The 26,230-nt window shown below is 40.0% G+C and overlaps 1 protein-coding gene across 1 annotated transcript in view; it reads left to right on the forward strand.

Moving 5' to 3' along the window:
- Positions 1 to 26,230, forward strand: part of LOC115224570 (calsyntenin-1) — a 90,232-nt gene that overhangs the window by 50,480 nt on the left and 13,522 nt on the right. Inside the window, exons 2-9 of the mRNA XM_029795495.2 lie at positions 8,380 to 8,722; positions 11,668 to 11,876; positions 15,511 to 15,657; positions 16,253 to 16,444; positions 18,926 to 19,207; positions 19,770 to 19,951; positions 20,537 to 20,666; positions 22,346 to 22,500. Of these exons, the coding sequence (XP_029651355.1) occupies positions 8,380 to 8,722; positions 11,668 to 11,876; positions 15,511 to 15,657; positions 16,253 to 16,444; positions 18,926 to 19,207; positions 19,770 to 19,951; positions 20,537 to 20,666; positions 22,346 to 22,500 (1,640 nt within the window). The remainder of the gene's footprint in view (positions 1 to 8,379; positions 8,723 to 11,667; positions 11,877 to 15,510; positions 15,658 to 16,252; positions 16,445 to 18,925; positions 19,208 to 19,769; positions 19,952 to 20,536; positions 20,667 to 22,345; positions 22,501 to 26,230) is intronic.

Genomic DNA, 26,230 nt, shown 5'->3' on the forward strand with positions numbered 1-26,230 from the left:
TATAATCACTATATGTGTGTGTATACTCACTATATATATTCACTCTATACATATATGTACACTCTACATGCATGTATACTCATTATATATATATAGGCATATATACACTCACACACTATATGTATATGCTTATGCATATCTACACGTGTGTGTGTGTGTGTGTATAAATATATAGATTTTTATTATGTACAGAAGTACACTCGAACAAGCATGTAACCAATATTCTAAGTATTTTTTCATGAACATGCACTGCACACAAACACACACACACACCCAAGCATGTGTATGTGTAAATTTTTGTTCTCCTGGGTGGGGATGGAGGTTTCTACTCCGGGGTGGGGGGTACATATGCTTAATGGCCCTCATAGATAAACAAGCATTCAATCATATAGAAGTAAACCACCCACCCACCCACCTACCTACTCACCCCCTACAAGCACTGAATTAAGGTGGACAGGAAGGGGGGAGAGAGAGAGAGAGAGAGAAAGAAAGAAAGAAAGAGAGCAAGCAAGCAGCAATAACAGTTGTGGTGTTGTCCTCTCTCAAATCAAGACAGGGACTGCCTTATCAAGGGGCTTTATAACTTTACAACAAAGGATAATATCTCTCTAATCTGTTGTTTTATTAATCTGTTTACCGGGGGGGGGGGTTCTTTCTCTTTTGTTATTTTGTTGTTTTTACTCTTCTTCTCCATTAACCAAGGAATATTTTTAGCAGCTGCTGAATAAATATCTTTACATATTGTTTTTTTTTTTTTATATGTTCATTTTTGGTCCTTTTGTAATTATTTGCTTTGTATCCTTGTACGCACGTGTGTGCACGCACGCACGTACTCATACACAAGCGTGCACGTATTTCATAAACATGCACATGGACACATAGATATGTACCTATTTCTTTACTACCCACAAGGGGCTAAACATAGAGGGGACAAACAAGGACAGACAAACGGATTAAGTCAATTACATCGACCCCAGTGCATAACTGGTACTTAATTTTTCGACCCCGAAAGGATGAAAGGCAAAGTTGACCTCGGTGGAGTTTGAACTCAGAACGTAAAGAGCCGAAAGAATTACCTATTTCTTTACTACCCACAAGGGGCTAAACACAGAGAGGACAAACAAGGACAGACAAACGGATTAAATTGATTATATCGACCCCAGTGCGTAACTGGTACTTAATTTATTGACCCCGAAAGGATGAAAGGCAAAGTTGACCTCGGCGGAATTTGAACACAGAACATAGCGACGGGCGAAATACCGCTAAACATTTCACCCAGCGTGTTAACCACTCTGCCATCTCGCCGCCTTATGCACACATAGATATGTACCGTCAGTTTCATTGTTGTTTTAACGTTCACTTTTCCATGCCTGCATGGGTCAGATGGAATTTATTTGAGGCAGATTTTCTATGGCCACTGAATGCCCTTCCTGTCACCAACCGTCACCCGTTTCCAAATAAGGTAATACTTCCCCCATGGCCGGACCTGATTTCACTGAATATTGGAATTGAATGACACTGCTTGTGTAACAGTGACACTCGTTTACAACTGTCATACGATATCAATTCAAGAGACACAAACACACACACAATTCTCACATATACATATATACACACACACACACATAACACACACACACACATGATGGGCTTCTTTCAATTTCCATCTACCAAATCTACTCACGATATCAATTCAAGAGACACAAACGTACACACAATTCTCACATATACATATATGCACACACACATGATGGGCTTCTTTCAGTTTCCATCTACCAAATCTACTCACAAGGCTTTGGTCGTCCCCGGCCTATAGCAGAAGATGCTTGCCCAAGGTCCCGATTCTTTACATTTTGGGTTCAGATCTTTCCCGGGCCTCAACTTTGCCTTCACCCTTTCAGGGTTGACCGAATAAAGTACCAGTCATGTGCTATGGTCAATGTAATTAATTGCCCTCCCATCAAAATTGCTTGTCCTCGGGCCTTGATTAAAAGCAAATTGTTGATGTTGTTAAGGGAAGAAAGAATTATATTTGGAAACCTTGACCGATGTATTAAATGTGATGGTGGAGACGGGGTGGAGCATAAGGTTCATTACGATTGCGTTTTATTGTTTGACTTGAATGGAATCACTCACAGAAGGCAATTACATATTGATATGATATTGATATAATATTCCCTTTTGTAAAATACGGACAGGAGTGTGGCTTCATTTAAAGAAAATCTTAAGTTCTTGTATTACTCAAGGCCATGATGAGGAAATTGCGTTTGTCAATTTCTGGTTGCGTTCATTTACTCTTTCTGATAAGATTGAATTTTGTTAAACGACATGAAATAACTAATTTTCCTTCAGATCACACCATAATGTTAAAAAAAATGCAAAGGACATGTTAAGGATATCTAAAATTACATTATTTGTTGACCAGAAAACTAGTGGAATTAATTCAATTATGAATGTGCTCAATCAGCACTGACCTGGATTTTACGCATAATTAGCTCATGTTCTATAGAATTCATCCACATATGTGGCTGTGTGGTAAGAAGTTTGCTTCTCAACCATATAGTTCCAGGTTCAGTCCCACTTTGTGGCACCTTGGGCAAATATCTTCCACCAACCAAAGCACCTTGGGCAAGTGTCTTCTGCCCACCAAAGCCTTGTGTGTGGATTTGGTAGACAGAAACTGAAAGAAACCTGTCGTATATGTGTTGGTGTGTTTATGTCCCTGTAACTTGGTGGTTTGGCAAAAGTGATCGATAGAATAAGTAGTAGGCTTAAAAAGAGAGAAAAGTACTGAGGTGAATTCTTTCAGGTAAAAAAAGTCTTCAATGTGGTGCCCCAGCATGGCCACAGTCTAATGACTGAAACAAATAAAAGAGAATTCTATTTGTTTTAGAATAGAATTCTAAAACAAATTCCATTCTAAATTTGTTTTAGAAATTTAGAATTTCTAAAACAAATTTAGAATTCTAGAAATTTTAAAGAATTTCTAGAAATTTTAAAGTAATCTGTACATCTCCAAAGTTTGAGGGGTCCTTGTGTGGAGTTCATTCTTTCCACTCTTATTTCTTTCGTTCCTCCTCTCTCACATTCTCCATGGCTTTCTCTTCATTCTCACCTTCCCTTCTCTTTCAATTCACTCTGTCCCTTTTCTTTTTTCCTTGTCCCTCCCTATTTCTTCTATTCCTCTGCCTCTACCTATCTCTCTCCTCTCCTTCCACGTAACCGGTGTTTGGCCCATTCTGAACCTTCTTTCTTGGTTCGACTACCATCCATGCAACATCTATATTCTTCCCCAAGCCTGTTAAATCTTATGTCCCTGCCGTAAGGCTTCACTTCCACACACGCCAGCTTAATTTAATTTGTCCTTAGTCGAAAGACACCTGTTGTTAATGTCCTTTATTTACATCTGTATTTGTGTACCATTTCTCCATTTTTTTTTCCTATCCTTGTTTTCATATACATTCACTGCTTTCTTCCAAGATTAGATTTTCCTTGGGGCTGGCCAGATTGGAGCAATCTCAAGTACAACCAACTGAAATTGCAAAGATAAGCTGGAACTCGACTGAGGAAAGAAAGCTCCAAATGACCCATCCTTGCTTTTTCTTGTCCCTTTTTTTGTATCATCTGTCTGGATGTTTTGTTGTCCCATTTTTGTATCATCTAATTGTCTGGATGTTTTGTGTTCTTGTCCCATTTATATATATATATATATATATGTATATATATATATAATCTTTTACTTGGTTCACTGTGGCCATGCTGGGGCACCATGCCTTAAAGAATTTTTAGTTGAATGAATCAAAACCCCAGTACTAAATTTTTTTCTTTTTTATTTTTTTGTTAAGCATGATACTTACTTTATCAATTTCTTTTGTCAAACTGCTGAGTTATGGGAACATAAACACACACACACTTACATATTCATACGACGAGCTTCTTTCAGTTTCTCTACCAAATCCACTCCGGCTTTGGTTGGCCTGAGGCTATAGTAGAAGACACTCATCCAAGGTGCCACACAGTAGGACTGAACCCAGAACCATGTGGTTAAGAAGCAAGCTTCTTACCACACAACCACACATAGGCTGTATTGTGTGTGTGTGAATGTGGTATAACTGGGTGTGTCTTGTATTGTGCATATTTATATATGCATATCATAAGGCATTTGTGTATGTATACATACATATATACACACACACACACACACACACATACACATAGTTTCACTTCCTGTTTTTTTTTTCTGTTGCTTTTTCAAAAGAACCCATCCTTTGAATTTCCAATATTTTTTTGTTACCTTAATTTATTGAATGGACAAGGTCAGGTGGATGACTTCTCACAGGAACCACCCATGTCATCATGTTCAGGAAATAGCAGTGGTGTGTGGAAGTGGTTTTGTTTGAAGGGCCTGGCCCCCTTTTGTCCTGAGTATTGGATGTTTAGTCTTCAGGCCAGCCCTCACCAAACATAAATAGGATGAATGGCATTCCAGCCATGACCTTCCCATTCTTCTGTCAAGTATTATCTTTTTCTTGGGCTACATTATTGTCTGTCTGTTGCTCTCTTTTTAATGCATCGGAGTGTAATTTGAAGTAATATTTGCTACCATTTCCAGCAGTTTGTGTGACTACCTAGGTGTCTCCCATTTGCTTTGTGACCCATTTGGTTGTTGTTTGGACATAAACTGAAGTGTTTTTGGTGTTTTAATCACATTTAGTTTGTTCTTGGCTCTGTTGGTGCATACAGCCAGATGGAATCTAATTGAAGTGACCTATGACCTGACATATTCCAATCATGACCATCTGGTATAGTGTCTGTAGGATTTACTTTATTCAAACGTGTCTCTTTAGTGGGGGATTTGGCTGCTATTTCTTACATATATGTGACCATATAGAAGGTTCCTTTTATTGGAAGCCTTCATTGTGATGGATGCAGTAACACTGCAGCCCTGTTTAAGCCTTTAGAGACCAGCTTCATTTGGATTGACTTGGATTCACTGTTACCCTTTTGACCAGGCTCCCGTTGGCTTTTATGGGGTTTTTTCCACCAGGAACCTTTCGAAGTGCCTCCCCCTATTGGGAGTTTTTCGTTGTTATATTATTTGATTGTTACACAGTTTTTACACGATTTTTTCACAAACGGACACAACCCTTTGTAACCTTTCGTCCTGTTTTGTCCCTTTGTTTTCTAATCATGTGTGTCAGCCCTTGTGGCCAATAAAAAGAATTAATTATTATCATTATTATTATTATTATTAAGGTAGCGAGCTGGCAGAGTTGTTAGCACGTTGGGTAAAATGCTTAACTGAATTTTGTCTGTCTTTACTTTCTGAGTTCAAATTCTGCTGAGGTCGGTTTTTGCCTTTCATCATTTCAGGGTTGATAAAATCAGTACCAGTTACACCCGGGGGGTCGATGTAAACGATTCGTTCCCTCCTATGAAATTTCAGGCCTTGTGCCTGTTGTAGAAAGGATTATTATTATCATTAAGGTGGCAGGCTAACAAGATCGTTAGCAAACCGGACAAAATGCTTAGCGCTATTTCACCCGTCGTTACATTCTGAGTTCAAATTCTGTTGAGGTCGACTTTGCCTTTCATCCTTTCAAGGTTGACAAATTAAGAACCAGTGAAACACTGGGGTCGATGTGATCCATTTGTCACCTCCCTCCAAATTTCAGACCTTGTGCTTTAGTAGAAAGGATTATTATTATTATTATTATTGTTATTGTTATTGTTATCGTCATCATCATTATCATCATCATTATCATCATCTTTATCATCATTATCATCATCATTATCATCATTATCATTATCATCATCATCATCATTATCATCATTATCATCATCATTATCATCATTATCATCATTATCATCATTATCATCATCATCATTATTATCATCATTATCATCATCATCATCATCACCATCATCAAGGTGGTGAGCTGGCAGAGTTGTTAGCACGCTGGGCGAAATGCTTAGCGGTATTTCAAATTCTGCCAGAGTCAACTTTGCCTTTCATCCTTTTGGGGTCAACTAAATAAGTACCAGTTACGCACTAGGGGTCGATGTAATCAACTTAATCCCTTTTCCCAAATTCGAGGCCTTGTGCTTCCTGTAGAAAGAATTATTATTATTATTATTATTATTATTTATATGAGGAAGAAAAGACCGACCGACCTCAGATCAAGCCACTTTGGCCCTGTGCACAGTCGGATCAACCACGTGGTGTGAGTAACCTGTTTTATTATCATACCAGGAGACCAGCTTGACAAAGTTGGCGTTTAAGGCTGATGCCAGCCGCAGCATCAAAGATGCTGCTGTGAGTGTCACCCAGCAAATCTGTTGAGACCACAGCATCTTCTGTGTAGCCAAGAATTCCTTTCAGTTTCCCCTGTAGGTCTCCTGGTATGATAATGAAACTGGCTACTCACACCGCATGGTTTTGATTTGATCGTGCACATGGCCGAAGTAGCTTGATCTGAGGTCGGTCTTCTTTTCTTCCTCATATTACAGTGTTAATTAAAATTTATTCACTATTATTATTATTATTATTATAATCATTATTATTATTATTATTATTGAGTGAGAGAGCAGTTCATGCCATCAAAGCAACACTGGGGTAAAATATACGAAGTCCAATATACCCATCATGACTACCCGTCTGATAAGGGTACACCGGGCACATGCATCACAACCATATGTGCGCGACATGGTGATCCCATATCAAGATAAACAGCACATGACCTTGCAGGTGGGGCCCAGTTAGAATTTTCTTCAGGTTGAGTAGCCCATCCCGCTCAAAAGGTCTCTGAATAAGGGTTGTTTAAGGATGTTGAAAGAACCACCCATGTTTCCAGAGGTGAATTATTCAAACCCCAAAGAATCCCTCTCAACACATGGCTATGATGCTCCCCCACTACTTCTGCTCGTGATCAGAGATGCACATATCGTCAGCCACTAAGGGACATGCTCAACTGGTTATGGTCAAACAACTGACAAGCAAATCTGTGGTATTGAGCAGAATATATACTGTAGCCCATCTTTTATACCAAGACAAAACAATGTATATGAAACACTTCCAATCAGTTAAGATCAGAAGCCATGAGAGCCACTGCCTGGTACTGCATCAGGGCAAATATTATTATTATTATTGTTAATATTATTATTATTCAGACTGAGACAGTGAACCGGCAGAATTGTTACCCTGTTTGCCAAAATGCTTAGTGGCATTTCTTTCAGCTTTGTTCTGAGCTCAAATTACTCCAAGGTTGACTTTGCCTGTCATCCTTTCAGGCTCAATAAAATAAGTACTACTGAAATATTGGGGAGTGGGGTTGATGTAGTCGACTTTCCCCTCTCTTAGAATTGCTGGCCTTGTGCCAAAATTTGAAAGCTACCATTATAAGAGCAATGGATTGGCAGAATGGTTAGAGCATTGGGAAAATTTGAATTATGTTCTCTTGATGCTTTGCATTCTGAGTTCAAATCCTGGCTATCTTTGCCTTTTGTCCTTTTGGTGTTAATAGAATTAGTACCGATCAAGCTCTGGGGTTAAAACTCTCAACTAATCCTCGTTTACCAAATTTTAGGCTTTGCACCTATCTTAGAAAATGTCATTGTTATTAACTTTTTTGTTGTTATATTTCCATTGGTAAGTAGCTTGCTTCCCAACCACATGGTTCTGGGTTCAGTTCCACTGCATGGCAACTTAAGCAAGTGACTTCTACCATAGTCTCAGGCTGACCAAAGCCTTGTGAGTGGATTTGGTAGACAGAAACTGAAAGAAGCCTGTCGTGTGTGTGTGTGTATCTGTGTTTGTCCCCCCACCATCGCTTGACAATTGATGTTGTGTTTACGTCCCTGTAACTTAGCAGTTCAGCAAAAGAGACTCAGCTTACAAAGAATAAGCCCTAGGGTCGACTTGTTCAACTAAAAACGGTGCTCCAGCATGGCTGCAGTCAAAATGACTGAAACAAGTAAAAGAAAAGAATTAAGGCTTATAAGGGATCACTATGCAATGACTAAAGAAAATAGTCTAATAATGGGGCATATAAGCCCTCGATAGTAAAAAAGTAGGCTTTCGCATATCACTATTATTATTATTCTTATCATTATTATTATAAATTATTTACATGTTCTTTTCTTTTCACGCTAGCACAGGTGAAGGGTTTAATTATTTGAGCAATTTTTTTTCATGTCTTTTTTTTTAATCTCCTTTTTTTTTTCTCCTCAGAGTTATTTCATTAAAATTAATGCATCTTTATGAAGCTTTTTAATTGGTTCCAGCAAATGTACAACATACATAAAACCCTTTTATCCTTTTCATAATTTATTTCCTATGAAATATACTCTATTTTCTCTTTCTTTTCTTTTTCCTTCCAGAACCAAATTACAACGACCCCGTTTTAGTAAAGACCGAGAGAAATCGAAATGGTGTACCGATCTTCTTGGGAAGCCTTAAAGAGGACGAACGGGAAGTGAAACTGGATCCACCTCTTAGCGCCACTGATCCGGACAAAGGCAGAGGTGGCAAAATTTGCGGCTATGGAATCATCGGCCAGCACCTACACGATGTCCCTTTTGAAATCATACTTCTCAACAATGAAACCGGTGAGGCTAAAATTGTTGTGAAGGCTGGCGAGACATTGAATTGCGAGAAAAGAGAAAAATACAAGTTCACCATTGTTGCTTATGACTGCGGGGAAATACATCATTATTCAAACAAGTAAGTTATTTCTGTATTTAAATGTCTGTGTGTCAGAGTTGCTCTTTTACACTTTTACTTGTTTCAGTCATTTGACTGGCAATATACTGTGTCTATGTAGTCGTGGTTGATGCTGGTTTCATGTCAATGGCATGTAAAAAGCACCCGCTACACGCCTGGTGTGGTTGCTGTTAGGAAGAGCATCCAATTGTAGAAACTTTGCCAAATCAGATTGGAACCTGATGCAGTTCCCTGGCTCACCAGTTTTCAGTCAAACCATCCAACCCATGCCAGAATCAGACGTTAAACGATGATGATGATGATGAAGCTGTTACCCCCATCACAAATAACACACCCAGGTATGCAGGAATTTGCTCACCACATTGTCAGCTTTTATTTACAAATGGTATGAATGAGCAGCTTGAGTGTACCCTGCTTTCATTAGTTGCTTCTTGTGTGTTTTGTGGTGTTGAGAAGATGTTGACCCCTTCTTGGCCTTTGTGTCTTGATCAATGCAGTATCGATGATGTGACAACTGGTGCTGTTGTTGTTAAGCAACAAGACGGGTAAGGGTGATTAGGTGATGGTCTAGGGCTTAGGGGCGGGAGACCACAGACCTTGGAGAAAAAAAAAAACTTTGGTTGTCTTGTTGTAGTCGAGGGTTCTTCGTTGACACCCGACACCATTGGGCGGTGGCCTTCGAAGTTGCTGGAAATGGAGATCTCCAGGTCCAAATTCTTGAACGGCGACAACTGGTGCTGGTCCTTGTTTACAGCTGAAGAGACTGGAATAATATGAAATGGAAGTGCCTTACTCAAGGACACAATGCAAACCTTGATGCAGGAATTGAAGCCCATGATCTTATGATTGTGAGGTCCAATGCCCTAAATGCTAGGCCACACACCTTCACATTTTTCACTTCCTCCTGTAGAAAGACCATAGAGAATTGTCTTCTGTTAACATTAACATTTAGGAATCTGGTATTTAACCCTTTAGCATTCAGGTAATTTTGGCAAATGCAATGCTTTTTTTTTTTAAATTCACATTGCTTTGAATTAATCAGTTGTTGTCTTGTAGCATCAAAATTTTGATGTAATTGTTTATTTTTAGAACAACATTGTGGGATAGGTGCGAGAGCTCAGATCTGGCCAGTTTGAACATAAAGTGAGCAGAATATTTTGGCCCGATATGTCCAGCTTAAATGCTAAAGGGTTAACTCTTTACCATTTAAGCAGGCCATATCTGGCCAAAGTATTTGACCTGTTATATGTTCAAACTGTCCAGATCTGACCTCTCACACCTACCCTACCATGTCATCGGGAAAATAAGCAGTCCCATCATCATTTCAAAGCTATGAGATAATACATGATTAATTTCTAAACAATGTGAGGAATAAATAAGCATTACATTTGACAGAATAATCCGAATGCTAAAGGGTTAAGATAATAAGATTAGTGCCAACTTTCCAGATTCTTGGGATGCTAGGAATATTAAAAATAGATCCAGTTGAATCTCTCCGACAGCTGGTACAAGGTATTCTGCGTTAGTCTCCTGTTCCGACCTAGGCAGTGATTTATCTCTCGTCCGGTTTAACACCTCAGAAACTGGAGATAAGATAAACAGTGGCCGATTAGTTCCTTGGAGGTTTCTGTAAAAGACTCTGTCTTAAGTGGTGGCAACACCATATGCATACCTGTGTGTGTTTGTATGTGTATATATATATATATATATATATACACACATACAAACACACACATATACATACCTGTATTGAATAAGAGAGCTGCTGTTGTTGCTAAGAGGATAATTGTCCTTATCTAAAACATTGCATGTTATTTCATTTCGTCTCTGATCTTATCAGCAGTGTTATCTTATTGCGTGTTGGAAATTTAAACGTTTCAGCTTTTTCTTATCAGCGTAGTGTTCTATAACGGTAAAGGAATTCTCTTTTAGAAATCAGTAAAACTAGTAGAAATTACAGCAGCAGTAACACCTGCTATAGTTACAACAGTCTGAGTTTAGAGGTCTGGGTTTTGGTGGTGTTTTGTTGGTTTTCCCTTAGATCTGTCATTTAACTCTTTTGTTTCCATATTTCTGATCAAATGCTTTGCCTTTCATCATCATCATCATCATCATAGCAGCCACTTTTCCATACTTGCATGAGATGGGAGTTTCCTGAGGCAGATTTTCTACAGTCAGATATCCTTATATATATCTGTAAATATATGTTTTCGCTTAGGCATTGTAAGACTAACAACTTGGTGTAGAACTCAATATACATTTGCTTCAGAACAAAGTGGCCCTCCCCCTCTCTCCCTGTCTGTCCTCTCACTCTCCTTACCTCTCCCCCGTCTCTCCACTCCCCTCCCCTTGTCCCTGCCCCCTCCGTCTCCACCCCGTCCCCTCCGTCTCCACCCTGTCCTCTGCGTCTACTCCCTCCACTTCCCCTCCATCTCTGTCTCTCCCCAACTCCCCTCTGTCTCTCCCCAAACCCCCCGTCTCTCCCCAACTCTCCCCGTCTCTCCCCAACTCCCCCGTCTCTCCCCAACTCCCCTCCGTCTCTCCCCAACTCCCCTCCGTCTCTCTCCAACTCCCCTCCGTCTCTCTCCAACTCCCCTCTGTCTGTCTCCAACTCCCCTCCGTCTCTCCCCAACTCCCCTCCGTCTCTCCCCTGACCCTCCATCTCTCCCCTGTTCCTGCTTCTCCCTCCCCCACCCCTGCCTCTCCCTATCCCTTTCTCTCCCTGTCCTATTATATTTTTATAATTAAATATTTTTTAGGAATTGTATAAAAAAAAGAATGCAATTGTTTTGTGTATTGTAGAATGATAACTGACTTTTTGCACATGAAATCTTATATGGACCCCCCTCGCAGGGTGACACATGAAGCCCAGTTGAAAACCCCTGTGTGTTGATGAAGTATCTGGTAAATATTCCACGTCTAATTCTTGTTGTTTTCTTCTGCAGATCCATTGTGATTGTCCACGTGGAAGATGTTGATGAATACCCGCCGACATTTAATGAAGACAGTTATGAAGTTGAGGTGGAAGAGGGCCATGTCTTTGGTTCTATCACTCAGCTGACTGCTTCCGACAAAGACAAGTCCAAGAACTTCTCTAAGATTTGTAGATATGTTATTTTGGACAACGATGTTCCATTTGAGATCAGTAACGATGGTGAGTAGTCGTCTGTATAAATTTTTTTCTTCTCCTTTTCATATAGTTCTATCTCTCTCTCTCTGTGTCGCTAAAAGGTAACTAAATGAAGATGATGAGTAGGATCTGCACTCTGGCCTTGTAGAACTCTCTCACCAGCAAAGGCTACACCCAAACAGACCCAAAAGTTGGAGGGTTGTCACCCTGAGTGCTGCCAAGGTGTCGTCTGCCAGGAGTGGTAGGGAATCACCAACAAATGGTGGATGCTGCAATGCATTGTTACAGGGCATGCTTCCATACTACTACTACTACTACTACTACTACTACTACTATACTACTACTCTCTTTCTTTCTTTCTCTTTTCTCTCTTTCTCTCTCTCTCTTTCTCTCTCCCTCTCTCTCTCCCTCTCCCCCCAATTTTAAATGTCTCTCCCTTTCTCTCTCCAACCTTTGACCATTCCTCTGCTTCTCTCTTATACTTGTTGCGCAGCAGTGTGGTTGATGGTTGCAATTCCTTATTTCTGGTGAAAATCACTAAATTAAAAAAAAAAAAAAAAAAAAAAAAAAAGACAGATGCTGACTTGCTCCTTTATCATGCACTGGATTTCCATTGCCCCTGTTCAGTCCACTGCAGGATGAGGACCTCAGCATATTCTCTCCACCAACCACTGCCTGATATGGAAACTGTGAATTTGAGATCATCCTGGTTTGGTGAACCTAAATGAAAAAAAAAAAATAAATAAATGTGCCCTTTTTAAAGCCTAGCCAGGCTCATGGGCCCGGTTTCCCGCTTTCTATGGTGCATGTGTTCCCCAGCTGGACAGGACGCCAGTCCATCGCAGCATTACTCATTTTTGCCAGCTGAGTGAACTGGAACAATGTGAAATGAAGTGTTTTGCTCAAGAACACAATGCGTCGCCCGGTCCAGGAATCGAAACCATAATCTTACAATCATGGTGCTGATGCCTTAACCACTAAGCCACGCGCCTCCACGTTTGGTGAGCCTACTCTACCACATTGGCCTGACATAGCTTGGCCAGAGGGATGCAGTTTTTTTATATTTCTACCCTAGAGTAGTTAAATCAATTACATCAACCCCAGGGCTCTACCGGTACTTATGTGTATGTTTATGTATGCATGTGTGTGTGTGTGTATAATATGTGTGTGTGTGTGTGTGTGTGTAATATGTATGTGGTGTCTTTGTGTTCATCTACCACCACCACCACCACCACTTGGTGTGTTTATGTACCTGTAACTTAGCGGTTCAGCAAAAGAGATTAATAGAGTAGGTGCCTGTCTTAAAAAAAAAGAAAAGCAAAATTGCTTGATGGTTTGTGTTGGTTTGTTTACATCCTTACAACTTAGTGCTTCGGCAAAGGAGTCAGGAGTAAGTACCAGACTTTAAAAAAAATCAAAGAAACAACAAAAAACAAACAAAAACCTACGTACAGGGTGGGGTGGAGGTAATTTGTTCAAATGAAACCCTTCAAAGCAATTGCCCCAGCGTGGCCACAGTCTAATAACTGAAACAAGTAAAAGATGAATGATTTAAAATAAAATAGTGATGATGATGATAAAAAAATTGAATTTACTTTAATCCCCAAATTGCTAAATATATTTTTAAAGGGGATTTTAAGCTTATCCAGACAGAAAAAAAAAAATTCATTTAATCTTTTTTCTTTCTTAATCCTATTTGGTGGCAAATTGAAATATTTTCACCTAAAAAAAGATATTTTTACATTATTGTAGATTATTAAAGATTAATTAATTAATACCAAAACTGTCATGTGACTTAACTAGAGATACTTTAGTAGCTTCATTCATTGGAATGTGGCCATGCTGGAACACTGTCTCGGAGGATTTTAGTTGGAGTAATAACCTGAGTGTTTGTTTTTATTTTCTTAAATCTGGTACTTATTTCATAGGAGTGTCTGTTGCTGAACTGCGTGTGTGTGTGTGTGTGTATATATATATATATATCTATATATATATATATATGTATATGTATTTTTTCAATGTGTACAAATAACACAGAAAATAAATAGTTACCAGGGTAGCAAAAATTCACACAAGGATATTACAGCCTACTTATAAAGGTAGAAATTCCAGGGTTCAGCGAAACGTTTTTGTATAACATGGATAAATTAAGAAATGGAGTCAAATGCAGGTGTTTTACAAGTCATTTATACTTCCAACATATGTTTCGAAGAAAGTAATGAGATTATTCCAGAATAATCTCAATACTTTTTGCGAAACATATGTTGGAAGTATAAATGATTTGAAAAACACCTGTGTTTGACTCCATTTCTTAATTTTCACACACACATATTATATATATATATATATATATGTATGTATATGTAATAAGTTAAAAAACATAGTAAGTGCTCAGACGAACAGAAAGCAAACACAGAAAGTCCCCAACTCCCCTTCAGTTATCAGCCAAAGGGTCAAACGCAATGCTTGTGTGGCACTCTTTAAACCTTTTTTATCCACTAGCCCTGTACACTGCCTGAACTTGGTGCCTTCCAGTTGTTCATATATTTACTCCTTTCTCGAAAATTCCTCTCTGTAATTATAATTTCTAACTGCTTCAGATATACTATGGCTCTTTTCAGATCTTTAACCCTTTCGCAATTAAACCAGTCATGTCCAGCTAAAATATTCTGCCTGTTTTATGCTCTTGCCTTTCACATCAACCCTACAATATCACTGTAAACATAAAGTCATTTCCTCAAAATCACAACGCTACAAGATAATGCATGATTAATCCAAAGCAATGTGAATAAATAAGCATTACTTTCGGTAGAATAATACGAATTAGTGGGACCCGTGAATATTTGACGGAATTAATAGTAAGCCTATTGGGTTATTTCTGACAACTTTATCCAAAAAAAACCTGATAGCATAGCCTGTGTTGTGTCTGTATCAAAAAATAGTCACAGATCTGCTAGTCATTGATAAGTGAAGGGAATTGGAATACAATGATTACTTAACCCTTTCGTGACCAACCCGGCTGAAACTGGCTCTGGCTCTGCAGTACAAATATCTTGTTTTCATAAGTTTTGAATTAAAATCTTCCACCAAACCTTAGTTATCATTAAGCTAGTGTTAGGAGCATAAATTGTGACTAAGTTATTTTACTAAGTTCATTGTTATATTTAAAATTAATTGAAAGAAATACAAAGCATCTCAAAATGAATACGGTAAGAAAAGGGTTAATGCACTTTATATACTTTATGCCCAATTTTATAGACAGTACACAACACTCTCCCTTTTTCTCTCTCACTCTTCGCCTTATCCTCTTTTTCTCTCTCATTTTTCTTTCGCTGTTTGCCTTTCCTCTCAACTAATAACATGAAAGTGTCTCAGACAGGCAAAGTAACGAAAGGAAAAAAAAATCTTAGTTAAAAAATAATATTACACATTTCACTTACCACCACTTCTCCCCCCACCCCTCAACTAATCACGAGGAAGCGCTACAGACAGGTTAAGTAATGGAGGAAGAAGCTGAATTATTATAAGATGCTAAAGGGTGAAACCATTCTGCCTTTTTCTTGTGCTCTTTCCTTCTGTTCCAAATATTATTCCAAAACTTTTTTCCACATTTACCCCTTCCTTTGGGACTTAATGCTTTACATGTCTCTAATTTCAGGTGTTCTCAAAAATACTGTTCCTCTGGATCATGCCAAAAGACATAACTACATGATCAGTGTGGTAGCAGAAAGTTGTACCAGAAAGCGATCCAAACCAGTCCTCGTTAATATTTTGGTGAAGAAGAAGTGTGAAGTTGGTTGGAAAGGTAATTTTTTTCCCCCCCTATTTTTGTATTTGTAGATTTATATGTACAGGTGTGTGACTGAGTGTTATACGTACATGTGTGTGACTGAGTGTTATATGTACAGGTGTGTGACTTAGTGTTATATGTACAGGTGTGTGATTTAGTGTTATACGTACAGGTGTGTGACATAGTGTTATATGTACAGGTGTGTGATTTAGTGTTATACGTACAGGTGTGTGACTGAGTGTTATACGTACAGGTGTGTGACTGAGTGTTATATGTACAGGTGTGTGACTGAGTGTTATATGTACAGGTGTGTGACTTAGTGTTATATGTACAGGTGTGTGACTTAGTGTTATATGTACAGGTGTGTGACTGAGTGTTATATGTACAGGTACCTTCACTTGATAAACAAGTAAGAGTTGGCGACGGGAAGAACGTCCAGTTGCCAAAACATCTTGATTACCTTCAGGGTAGACTTAGACAGAAGGTAAACCCCTGAAGAGGTTAAAATAGACATTAAAACACGGCAGAGAACGTGTTGAAATGATTCTCGTCGAATGTCAGTTGATAAAATGTTTGTGATAGAATTTCTGTTTTTCTCTGTGTTGTTTAGGTATCCAGCAGCACCTAGAATACATGCCAAATTCTGGCCGTCAAAAGATCAGTGAACATGCACACCTCGACCTCTGTGACAAACCGTGTCAAGTTGAGAAAGTGTCCATTCGGATGGTGCTTACAACTAAGCACATTGGTAAAGGCTGTGACAGAGATACCTACTCCATCTCATCACAAAGGAAACTCTGTGGTACGTATTATTATTATTATTATTATTATTACTGCTGCTGTTGTTGTTGTTAAGCAACGGGTAAGGGTGATTAGGTGATGGTCTAGGGCTTTAAGGGTGGGAGACCCCAGACCTTGGAAAAGGAAAAAAAAAAAAAAAACTTTGGTCGTTTTGTTGTAGTCGAGGGCTCTTCGTTGATGCCCGACACCACTTGGAGGTGGCCCTCGAAGTTGCTGGGAATGGAAATCTCCAGGTTCAAATTCTTGAATGGCTGCTGCTGCTATTATTATTATTATTATTATTATTATTATTATTATAGCTTTCTGTATTTAACACAATGGCGGCAGAATGATTGCAAAGCTAAGCTTCAAAAATTGCCATCCCTAAAGGTCATCACGAAAATAACGTTAATTAATTGTAATTAGAGAGGAATGAGTAAGATAAGGAAGAATTGATTAGGATTACTGCCACCACAACTGTTGATACTACTACCACTGCGTTGCAATTATTATATGCTGTTGCTATTATACACCACCACCACCACTACTACTACCTCCACAACTACTATTACTATCACCACTATTACTACTACCACCACCATTATTACTACTACTACTACCACTGCTACTACTCCATTATAGTTATCACAACACTACTATAACTACCCCTCCTCAGACACACACAACCATCATCATTACTATGACTACCACTGAATCAACGAGGAAACGTTTGTGGTTGCTTAACCTGCTAGAAATAGCAGCCAAATTTTCCTTACTTCTTATTATACTACAGGGATTTGTGGAGGCGCAATGGCCCAGTGGTTAGGGCATCAGACTCATGGTCATGGGATTGCAGTTTTGATTCCCAGACTGTGTGTTGTGAGTGTTTATTGAGCAAAAACACCTAAAGCTCCATGAGGCTCTGGCAAGGGGCGGTGGCGAACCCTGCTGTACTCTTTCTTCCTGTGTCTGTTGTACCTGTATTTTCAAAGGAGCCATCCTTGTCACACTCCGTGTCACGCTGAATCTCCCCCACCGAGAACTACATTAAGGGTACATGTGTCTGTGGAGTCCTTAGCCACTTAAATGTTAATTTTACGAGCAGGCTGTTCTGTTGATTGGATCAAATGGAGCCCTTGTTGTCATAACTGACAGTGCCACAAATAAAGGGATTATATTAAGGGACGAAGACCGAGACCTCCGAGATATGCTGTGACTTAAAAATCAAATGGAAATTGTAGTTAAGATACCTGAGCCGGTGGCACGTAAAAAGTACCATCCGAACGTGGCTGATGCCAGCGCCGGCTCACTGGAGTCTGTGTCGGTGACATGTAAAAAGCACCAACTGATCGTGGCCATTTGCTAGCCTCCTCTGGCACCTGTGCTAGTGGCACGTAAAAAGCACCCACTACACTCACAAGTGGTTGGTGTTAGGAAGGGCATCCAGCTGTAGAAACAGTGCCAGATCAGACTGGAGCTTGGCGCAGCCTCCTGGTTTCCCAGACACCGGTCGAACCGTCCAACCCATGCTAGCATGGAAAACGGACGTTAAACAATGATGATGATGAATTATTGAATATTGTGCTGGTGTCATGTAAAATGCACCTAGTACACTCTGTAAAGTGGTTGGCGTTAGGAAGGGCATTGAGTCATAGAAAACCTGCCAAAACAGATAACTGGTGCCCGGTGCAGTTCTCTGGCTTGCCAGCTCTGGTCAAACTGTCCAGCCCATACCAGCATGGAAAATAGATGCTGAATGATGGGGATGATGTCCTGGGTGAAGCACAGAGTTGCCTACAACATGAATAACCAAAAAGTCTGATGTGTTGTGACAGTCAGTACAAAGAAAGAGCAGTAACTGTTGTGCAATGATGAGTCCGCCATGCCCACCTATACGGTAGCCATGACTAGCACCTCTAGATATAGTGGAATAGACAGGCTGAGTGGAGGGAGTGTGGGATATCTCAATTATCACACTGTATACCATATGTTCTCCTCACTGCATTTCAGGATGTTGTGGTTCTCAGCCAGAGCCAGACCTGATAGAATTGGTGAAATCGTTCTACAGGTCACACTTCAAATTGTTTGGTCAAAGGTCAAATACCTGCATGCCATACAACTGCCCTCCAACACAGTGCTTCCCAAAGTGGGTGGTGCCACCTGCCTGGGGGATGGTGGAAAGATTCAGTGGGGTGTTAAAGAAAAATGGGGTGATAATGGGGCGACCAAAACGGGGCAATGGATGTCAAAAAAACCCCCAAACAAAATAAAGGGTAATTAAATTTTATTTGTTTCAAATTTGCTGCAGAAAATGGTCTCTCTGTGGTGGTGTGTAGGGGCAGTAGGAATGTGTCCTTGGAACAAGGGGGCAGTAGCCTGAATATATTTGGGAACCACTGCTCTAACAGGGCTTCGTTGCAACTATACATCAACATCTATACTTTACTGTTCTTTGTCTGTATTTTATTTGTAAACTTAGCATTTTGTTGTCTTTGATTTTCAGGTGCTAATGGCGATAGTGTTGATCTGTTACCATCTCCAAGTGTTGCTACTTGGACATCAAGCCTACCAACAGATGACGGTAAAGAGAGTGATCAAATCTTTGCGTTTGACGGCCAGACTAATGCAGTCGAGGTTCCTGATGGCCATCTCAATCATTCTCTCACCAGTCACTTTACCATTTCTACCTGGATGAAGCGCGAACACAACTCCAAGAGGTTCGGTGGACAATCATCACCAAACAAGGCACGAAAAGAACACATTCTTTGTATGTCTGATGGAGAACGTAAGTGGCTTTTTTGGGCTTTTCGGTTGAAGTTTGGATTCTTAGTAAAACTCAAAGAATTGCTCTCTTCTATTCTCTCTCCCCCTCTTTCTCTCTTTTTCTTGCTTTTCCCTTCCTCACTCCCTCTCCCCTTTTCTCTCTCTCTCTCTTCCTCTCTCCCTTTCTCTCCCCCCATCTCTCCTATTCTCTCTCTTTTTCTTTCTCCTTTCTCTCCTCTTCTTGTCTCCCCCCCTTTTCTCTGTCTTCTCATCATTATTAAGTATTTTACGTTTTTTTTTTCCATTTTTATATATATATATATATATATATATATATACAGATTTGTATTATATAGAGGGCATTGCTATACATAAATGTCTTCTACTATAGCTTTACTTTGGTAGTTTTTGACTTTAAGAGCCCCTCCTAGCGTGTGTCATTTATGTATAGTAATGCCCTCTATATAATATAAATAAATATATTTAAGAGAAAAATTGGTGGATTTTTCTCTTCTGAGGTTTTTCATGCTAACTACTTGATGAATTCTTATAAAGATTTTATCCTATTTTAAAATTATATCCAGATTTGAATAGACATCATTACGGACTGTTTGTTCACGGAGACAAATTGGTGTTTCTTCTGCGACGTGAAGCTGCCGAAGGAGAAGACATGGAAGCTTTTAGCCCGGCGGAATGGAGATGGCAACTGCCCCAGATTAACGATGGCGAATGGCATCATTATGCCTTGAGTGTTGATTACCCCGAGGTAAGTCTTTCGGAAAATTAAAACTGCTTTAACCAGAAGTTTGGTCCCCCATTCATGTGGTTTTGGGTTCAATCTCAGTACCTGGCACCATGGGCAAGTGACTTCTGCTGTGCCCCTAGGCTGATCAATGACCTTATTTTGTTATTCTTGTTTCAGTCATTTGACTGTGGCCATGCTGGAGCGAATTTTTGAAACTCCGAACATGACCTCTACACCTCAACAACGAATGACGTCTGCATTGTCTGCACCATCCAATGCATTTGGTCCCCCAGTGGGGCTTTTGACAAACTTACATGATAAATTTTTGGGGTTACAGGCAGAAGCATTACTTTACCTGCTGGAATGTTAGGGCTGACCGTCGGATGTGGTCAGCATTTATTAGGGTCTTGGTGATCTCATTGGTCAGAGTTGGCTGAACCCACCCTGGGTGCATGCCGCAGCAAGGACAAGTAAGTACAGTGAAGCCCCACAGTCCAATGACTGAAATAATTAGAAGAAGAGAGAGTATATGAATTTGCTAATTATCAGATAAGTCTTAATAATCAAATATGTTGTTAATTATTTGTCTTAATCTTTTCCATTTAGGTCCGTTTATATATTGATGGCAAAGTTGTCGTCCCCTCAAACCATGATTTTGAAGTTGTGGACGATTGGCCCCTACATAGAACCAAAAAAGTCCATTTCACAGAACTGGTTGTTGGTGCTTGCTGGCAAGGTGAGAATTTTTGTCTCGTAAACGTGTTTTTCACTTTCTTACAGAACTTTGGCTCTTTTAAATCCAAGCTAGGAGATGCTTACAGGGTTCTACAATTTCTAAATTTATCATTGCCATCATTGTTGTTAGTTGTCATGGTGATGATGATGATGATGATACTGAATACCATCATCTCCTCCTCCTTCTCTATCTACTCTTCCTTCTCCTCTCCATTTTATGTTTGCTTTTCCATGCTGGCATGGGTTGAATGTGTCATTTCCAACAGAGCCACTTGTCACAGTCCTTCATCATATTCTTTAAAGTTTAGCATCCTGAAATTGGCCATCACCACTTCTGCTTAGGTTTTCTTCGATCCGCCACTTTCAGCCCCTTCCCCCCCTCATTACTTGGCACTCCACCATTTCTTCATTGACATTACAAATCTACACCACCGCAGTCTTCTTTCTTGCACACTGCAGTTAATGTCCTTCATGTGCAGTTATTCTCTTAAAACTCGCATCATCATCATGCGTGTTGGCATCCCGCATCCGGCTGCTGTGCTTTACCAGTTTCACTGGCTGCCTGTTTAGTGCCAGTTCGATGATAAAACGCACTCAATACATTCTGTAAAGTGGTTGGTGCTAGAAAGGGCGTCCAGCTGTAGAAGCCATCCCTAAAATGGAATATATGAGCGGGAGAGCTTTGACTCTGAATAGGAGCAGATTTGGGGCGTGATGTACCTGTCTGAGCCAAGCCAGCATGGAAAGTGGATGCAGGATGATGACACACATACTGTCATTCATTCATGTGCACATTCATGATGTACATGATGCATGCATGACACATGCAACATGTGTGCTGATTTTGCCAGAATTGTATTACATTCATAGTATATAATCCTGTGGAGTATTCAGCCACATAATACTATTGGGTTGTCCGGAAAGTTCTTGCCGATTTTTAAAGAAAAGAAAAAGGTCAATAAATACTTGCCATTACATTTTTAATCAACCAAATATGAACCATTTTGTTACACAATGCATCTCCATCTTTCCTTTAACTTGAAAATGCCCCCTTCCCAGAAATTGAGATGGTTTCATGGCAAAGAATTCATCAAGGTATCTTTTTACGTCATCCAAGGAATTGAAATTTTCACCATTAAGACTATTCTGCAGAGACCTGAATAAGTGGAAATCCGAAGGAGCAATATCTGGTGAATATGGAGGGTGGGGTAACACATCCCAGCCGAGCTGCAGCAATTTTTGTCTGGTTCCCAAAGCAACAAGTGCAGAAAATGAACTTTCTTATCTTCCATTTTAAAGGGTTACAAAATTAACATAGGTTATAGGAACATAAACCTTCTTCCACGAAAAATAGCTAAACTGTGCTCTAAATGGAGGTTTAATCAAATCCTATTTTATGGACTCAACCATTTTCTAAAATAAGTCGAAAGGTAAGCTACTATAAATCGGCGCGAACTTTCCGGACAACCTAGTATTTAAATTGACCAAGTTAGATGTTCTGTTGGTTAGACAAGTGGACCACACATTCATAGAAGTTAAAAATGTCTTGTCCTCCCTGCTGTAATCGCTCACCTCCTCAAACAAGCTGTACTATATGAATAAGAAATATTATCAACCATTTTCATTCTTTGTACTGTTTTAAAATTCCAAATTTGTCTTCATATATTCTTTGGATTCCAGGAAGCACGAAAAAGTTTGACCATTTCTTCCGAGGGTACCTTGCAGAACTTTCTGTTTTGCGTGACAAAACAGAGAGCGAAAGAGTCATCAAGTGTTTAGTCAACTGCAAGGAATATCTCGATTTCCATGCTCTGAACAAGATGGAAAGTGGAACGGTAAGCACTCACTTCTTCTGCCTTTTGGTTCATCTGTCTTCATATAATGTTCCTGCTCTGTTGAATAAATGTGTGGAATTCATAGTGACTGGGAGCGGGAGCAAGAGGTGGTGTACCCTTCTCCCCTACACCAGTAGTACCCAACCTTTTATTGCACCACGGATCCATCTCGTGCAAGACAATTTTCCCACAAACTGGGGGATCATCAACACAACAAAATACAATGAAGTGCAAAGAAATGATATAATTTACTTACTGCATCTATAATATTGTATGTAATAGGGACAAGTGTGGCTGTGTGGTTAGAAGCTTGCTTCCCAACCACATGGTTCTGGGTTCAATCCCATTGTGTAGCACCTTGGGCAAGTGTCTTCTGACCAAAGCCTTGTGAGTGGGTTTGGTAGATGGAAACTGAAAGAAGCCTGTTGTACCTATATACACATATGTATGTGTGCATAGGCGCATGGATGTGTGTCTTTGTATTTGTGTTTCTCCTCTTGACAACTGGTGTTGGTGTGTTTACATCCCCATAACTTAGGGGATCAGGAAATGAGACTGATAGAATATGAACCAGTAAGAGGTTTGCTTCCCAACGACATGGTTCTGGGTTCAATCCCACTGTGTGTGTGTGTGCGTGTCTTTGTATCTGTGTTTGTCCCCTATCACTGCTCGACAACCAGTGTTGGTGTGTTTATGTCCCCATAAGTCAGGGGTTCGGCAAAAGAGGCTGATAGAATATGAACTAGGCTTTAAAAAAAACAATTACTGGGGTCAATTCATTGAACTAAAATCCTTCAAGGTGGCAGCCCCAGCATGGCCGCAGTCTAATGACTGAAACAAGAGAATACATATATAAAGCAAGAGTACCTAGCAGACTGGGGTAGTCAAAATAGAAATAAAATTAAAAGGTTTATCTTTCTGTGTGACCTGATACTGGCCCACGACCCAGTGATTGGGGACCACCCCCTGACCCCATTCTGAATAACCCTCATTTATTAACCCCACTTTAAAATAATTTATGGCAGAAAAAGGAAAGCTCCTCACAATATGGAAACTAAAGATAGACAAAATATTTGTCCCCTACCATTTCAGTATTTTATAATTGTTCCCTTGCAAAGTTACTTGGTGACCCCTACCAGTGCAGGTGTCACTTAAAAAGCATCCAGTTCACACTGTGAAGTGGTTGGCATTTAGAAGGGCATCCAGTTGTAAAAATTGTGCCAAAACAGACCTCACCTGCGCTGGTGCCACGTAAAAAGCACTCAGCCCAATCTGTGGAGCGGTTGGTGTAAGGAAGGGTTGGTATTAGGAGTGGTTGGTATTAAGGTGGCGAGCTAGCAGAGACGTTAGCACACTGGGTGAAATGCTCAGCGGTATTTTGCCTGCCGCTACGTTCTGAGTTCAAATTCCACCGAGGTCGACTTTGCCTTTCATCCTTTCGGGGTCGATTAAATAAGTACCAGTTACGCACTGGGGTCGATATAATCGACTTAATCCGTTTGTCTGTCCTTGTTTGTCCCCTCTATGTTTAGCCCCTTGTGGGTAGTAAAGAAATAGGTATTAGGAAGGACATCCAGCTGTAAAAAAGCCGTGCCAAAATAGACACAGAAGTTTAGTGCAGGCTTCTGCCTGGCTAGCTCCTGTCAAACCGTTCCACCCATGCCAGCATGGAAGGAGGACGTTAAACGATGATTTAATATTAATACCTTTTTAAAATCCCTCCTCCCTTATAGTTTTAAAAACCCTTCTCACTCAATTATCAACTTTCTTCATTTTTTTTTCATCTGAGTCTGTTGGCAGTTGTTTTGCCTGAGGTTAGCAGCCTTGACAAACCCGTCTAACATTAAATTTTGTAATTTTAGTCCGATTTTTGTGATCTGAGGGGTTTTGGCTGCAAGTCAAATGACCAAGTAGTGTCTTCCTTATTAAACTGATTCCTGTTTGGTTGGGACAAAAGAATGTGGTATTGGTGGTGATGTACTGGTCTGAGTGCTTACAACAGAATTAACTCCCCCTGCTGAAGGTACCTAGGCACAAGGTGGCAGTGTTAAACCAGACGACGTTGGGGACTGAATCCTGAAAAATGGGATAAGAAATTAAAACTTTTCTGGTTAAATTGTTGTGGAATATAATGAAATGTAAATTTATGAAAACGCCTCCCTCACGTTGCGGAGGCGTGAGTAAGAAATCTTACTGTAAGGTGGAATTCCATTACAAAATTCCACGTTGAGACAAGGTTTTCTGGGGAAGATTAGGAGTGTTTATACTATTAAATAAATATTTCATTTTATCTTGTAAGCCCGATAATCGTTCTGTAGGTTTCTTATATTGATATAAAAGATATATTTTGAAATTGCTGTTGTCTGCTTCCCTCATCGATTACAGCTGCAAATCGATCAGGTGTATGAATAAATGAACTGAAACCTCGGGTATGGCATGTCTAGCACTACGGTATCCAGTAGGTGTTAACTTCTGAAGATGTTAAAGAATAATTCGAGATTTAGCTGCTATTTCTACAAAGTTGAACGACCACTGACTATTTCTTCAAACTGTTTATTGTTGTTGTTTGGCTCTGTATGAAACTCTGATCGAGTCTGTTTCCGACACGACAATCCTGCCTTCTTATAGTTGTCAAGGAATACATTGTCCAGTACATCTCTTCCTGTTATAAGACGGATGATGTGTGAATTCGGGGGACATTTTGAGAACATCTTCCATGACGTCAAGTTTGGTCATGAAAGTTACCTCCCTTGGAATCACACGGAAAATTCCAGCTGGCTATCGTTGAAGCAAATGAGAGTAGCCTCCCCTGACTATCCGGGCCCTTTGAATTTGTTTCTTAAATGTCGACCCGGAAGGAGATTTTCAACAACTCGCGGTATCTCGACCAACTATTTTCAGCATCAGTGTTATCCAGATCGATAGATATGTTTCGATTGAAATATTTCGGTCTTTGTTTTCCAAGCACATGCTTCCGGGTTCAGTTCCACTGCGCGGCACCTTGGGCAAGTGTCTTCTACTATAGCCTGGAGCTGATCAAAGCCTTGTGAATGGATTTCGGAGACGGAAACTGAAGGAAGCCAATAACGCGCGCGCATGTCTATGTACTTGTTCTGTACCACTGCTTGACAACCGGTGTTGGTTTGCTTACGTCTCTGTAACTTAGCCACCCAGCAAAAGAGTCTGAAAAACCAGGCTTAAAAAGAAAATATTACTGGGGTCGATTTGTTTGACTAATGTATGTATATATATATATATATGTATGTATGTATGTGTGTGTGTATTGTACAATAGAAATAAAAAGAGATTCTTTTTTCGAATGGAGAATTGCTGTTAGAACAGCAGTACTATTGGGTAACTTACCCAAACAAAGCAGAAAAATCATCATCATCATCATTTAGCGTTCGCTTTCCATGCTAGCATGGGTTGGACGGTTCAACTGGGGTCTGGGAAGCCAGGAGGCTGCACCAGGCTCCAGTCTGATCTGGCAATGTTTCTACGGCTGGATGCCCTTCCTAATGCCAACCACTCCGTGAGTGTAGTGGGTGTCTTTTACGTGCCACCCGCACAGGTGCCAGACGGAGCTCGCAAACGGCCACGCTCGTTTATCTTGTAGTGGTTCTTGAGATATCTTGTCCGCAGACAAACAAAGAAACAAACACCACTGAAAACAATATCTCCGCCTTCGCTAAGGTGGAAATGATAAAGACAATGAATTTTACTCGTTTGA

Source organism: Octopus sinensis, linkage group LG25 (genome assembly GCF_006345805.1).
Source record: "Octopus sinensis linkage group LG25, ASM634580v1, whole genome shotgun sequence".
In the NCBI taxonomy this organism is placed as follows: Eukaryota; Metazoa; Mollusca; class Cephalopoda; order Octopoda; family Octopodidae; genus Octopus; species Octopus sinensis.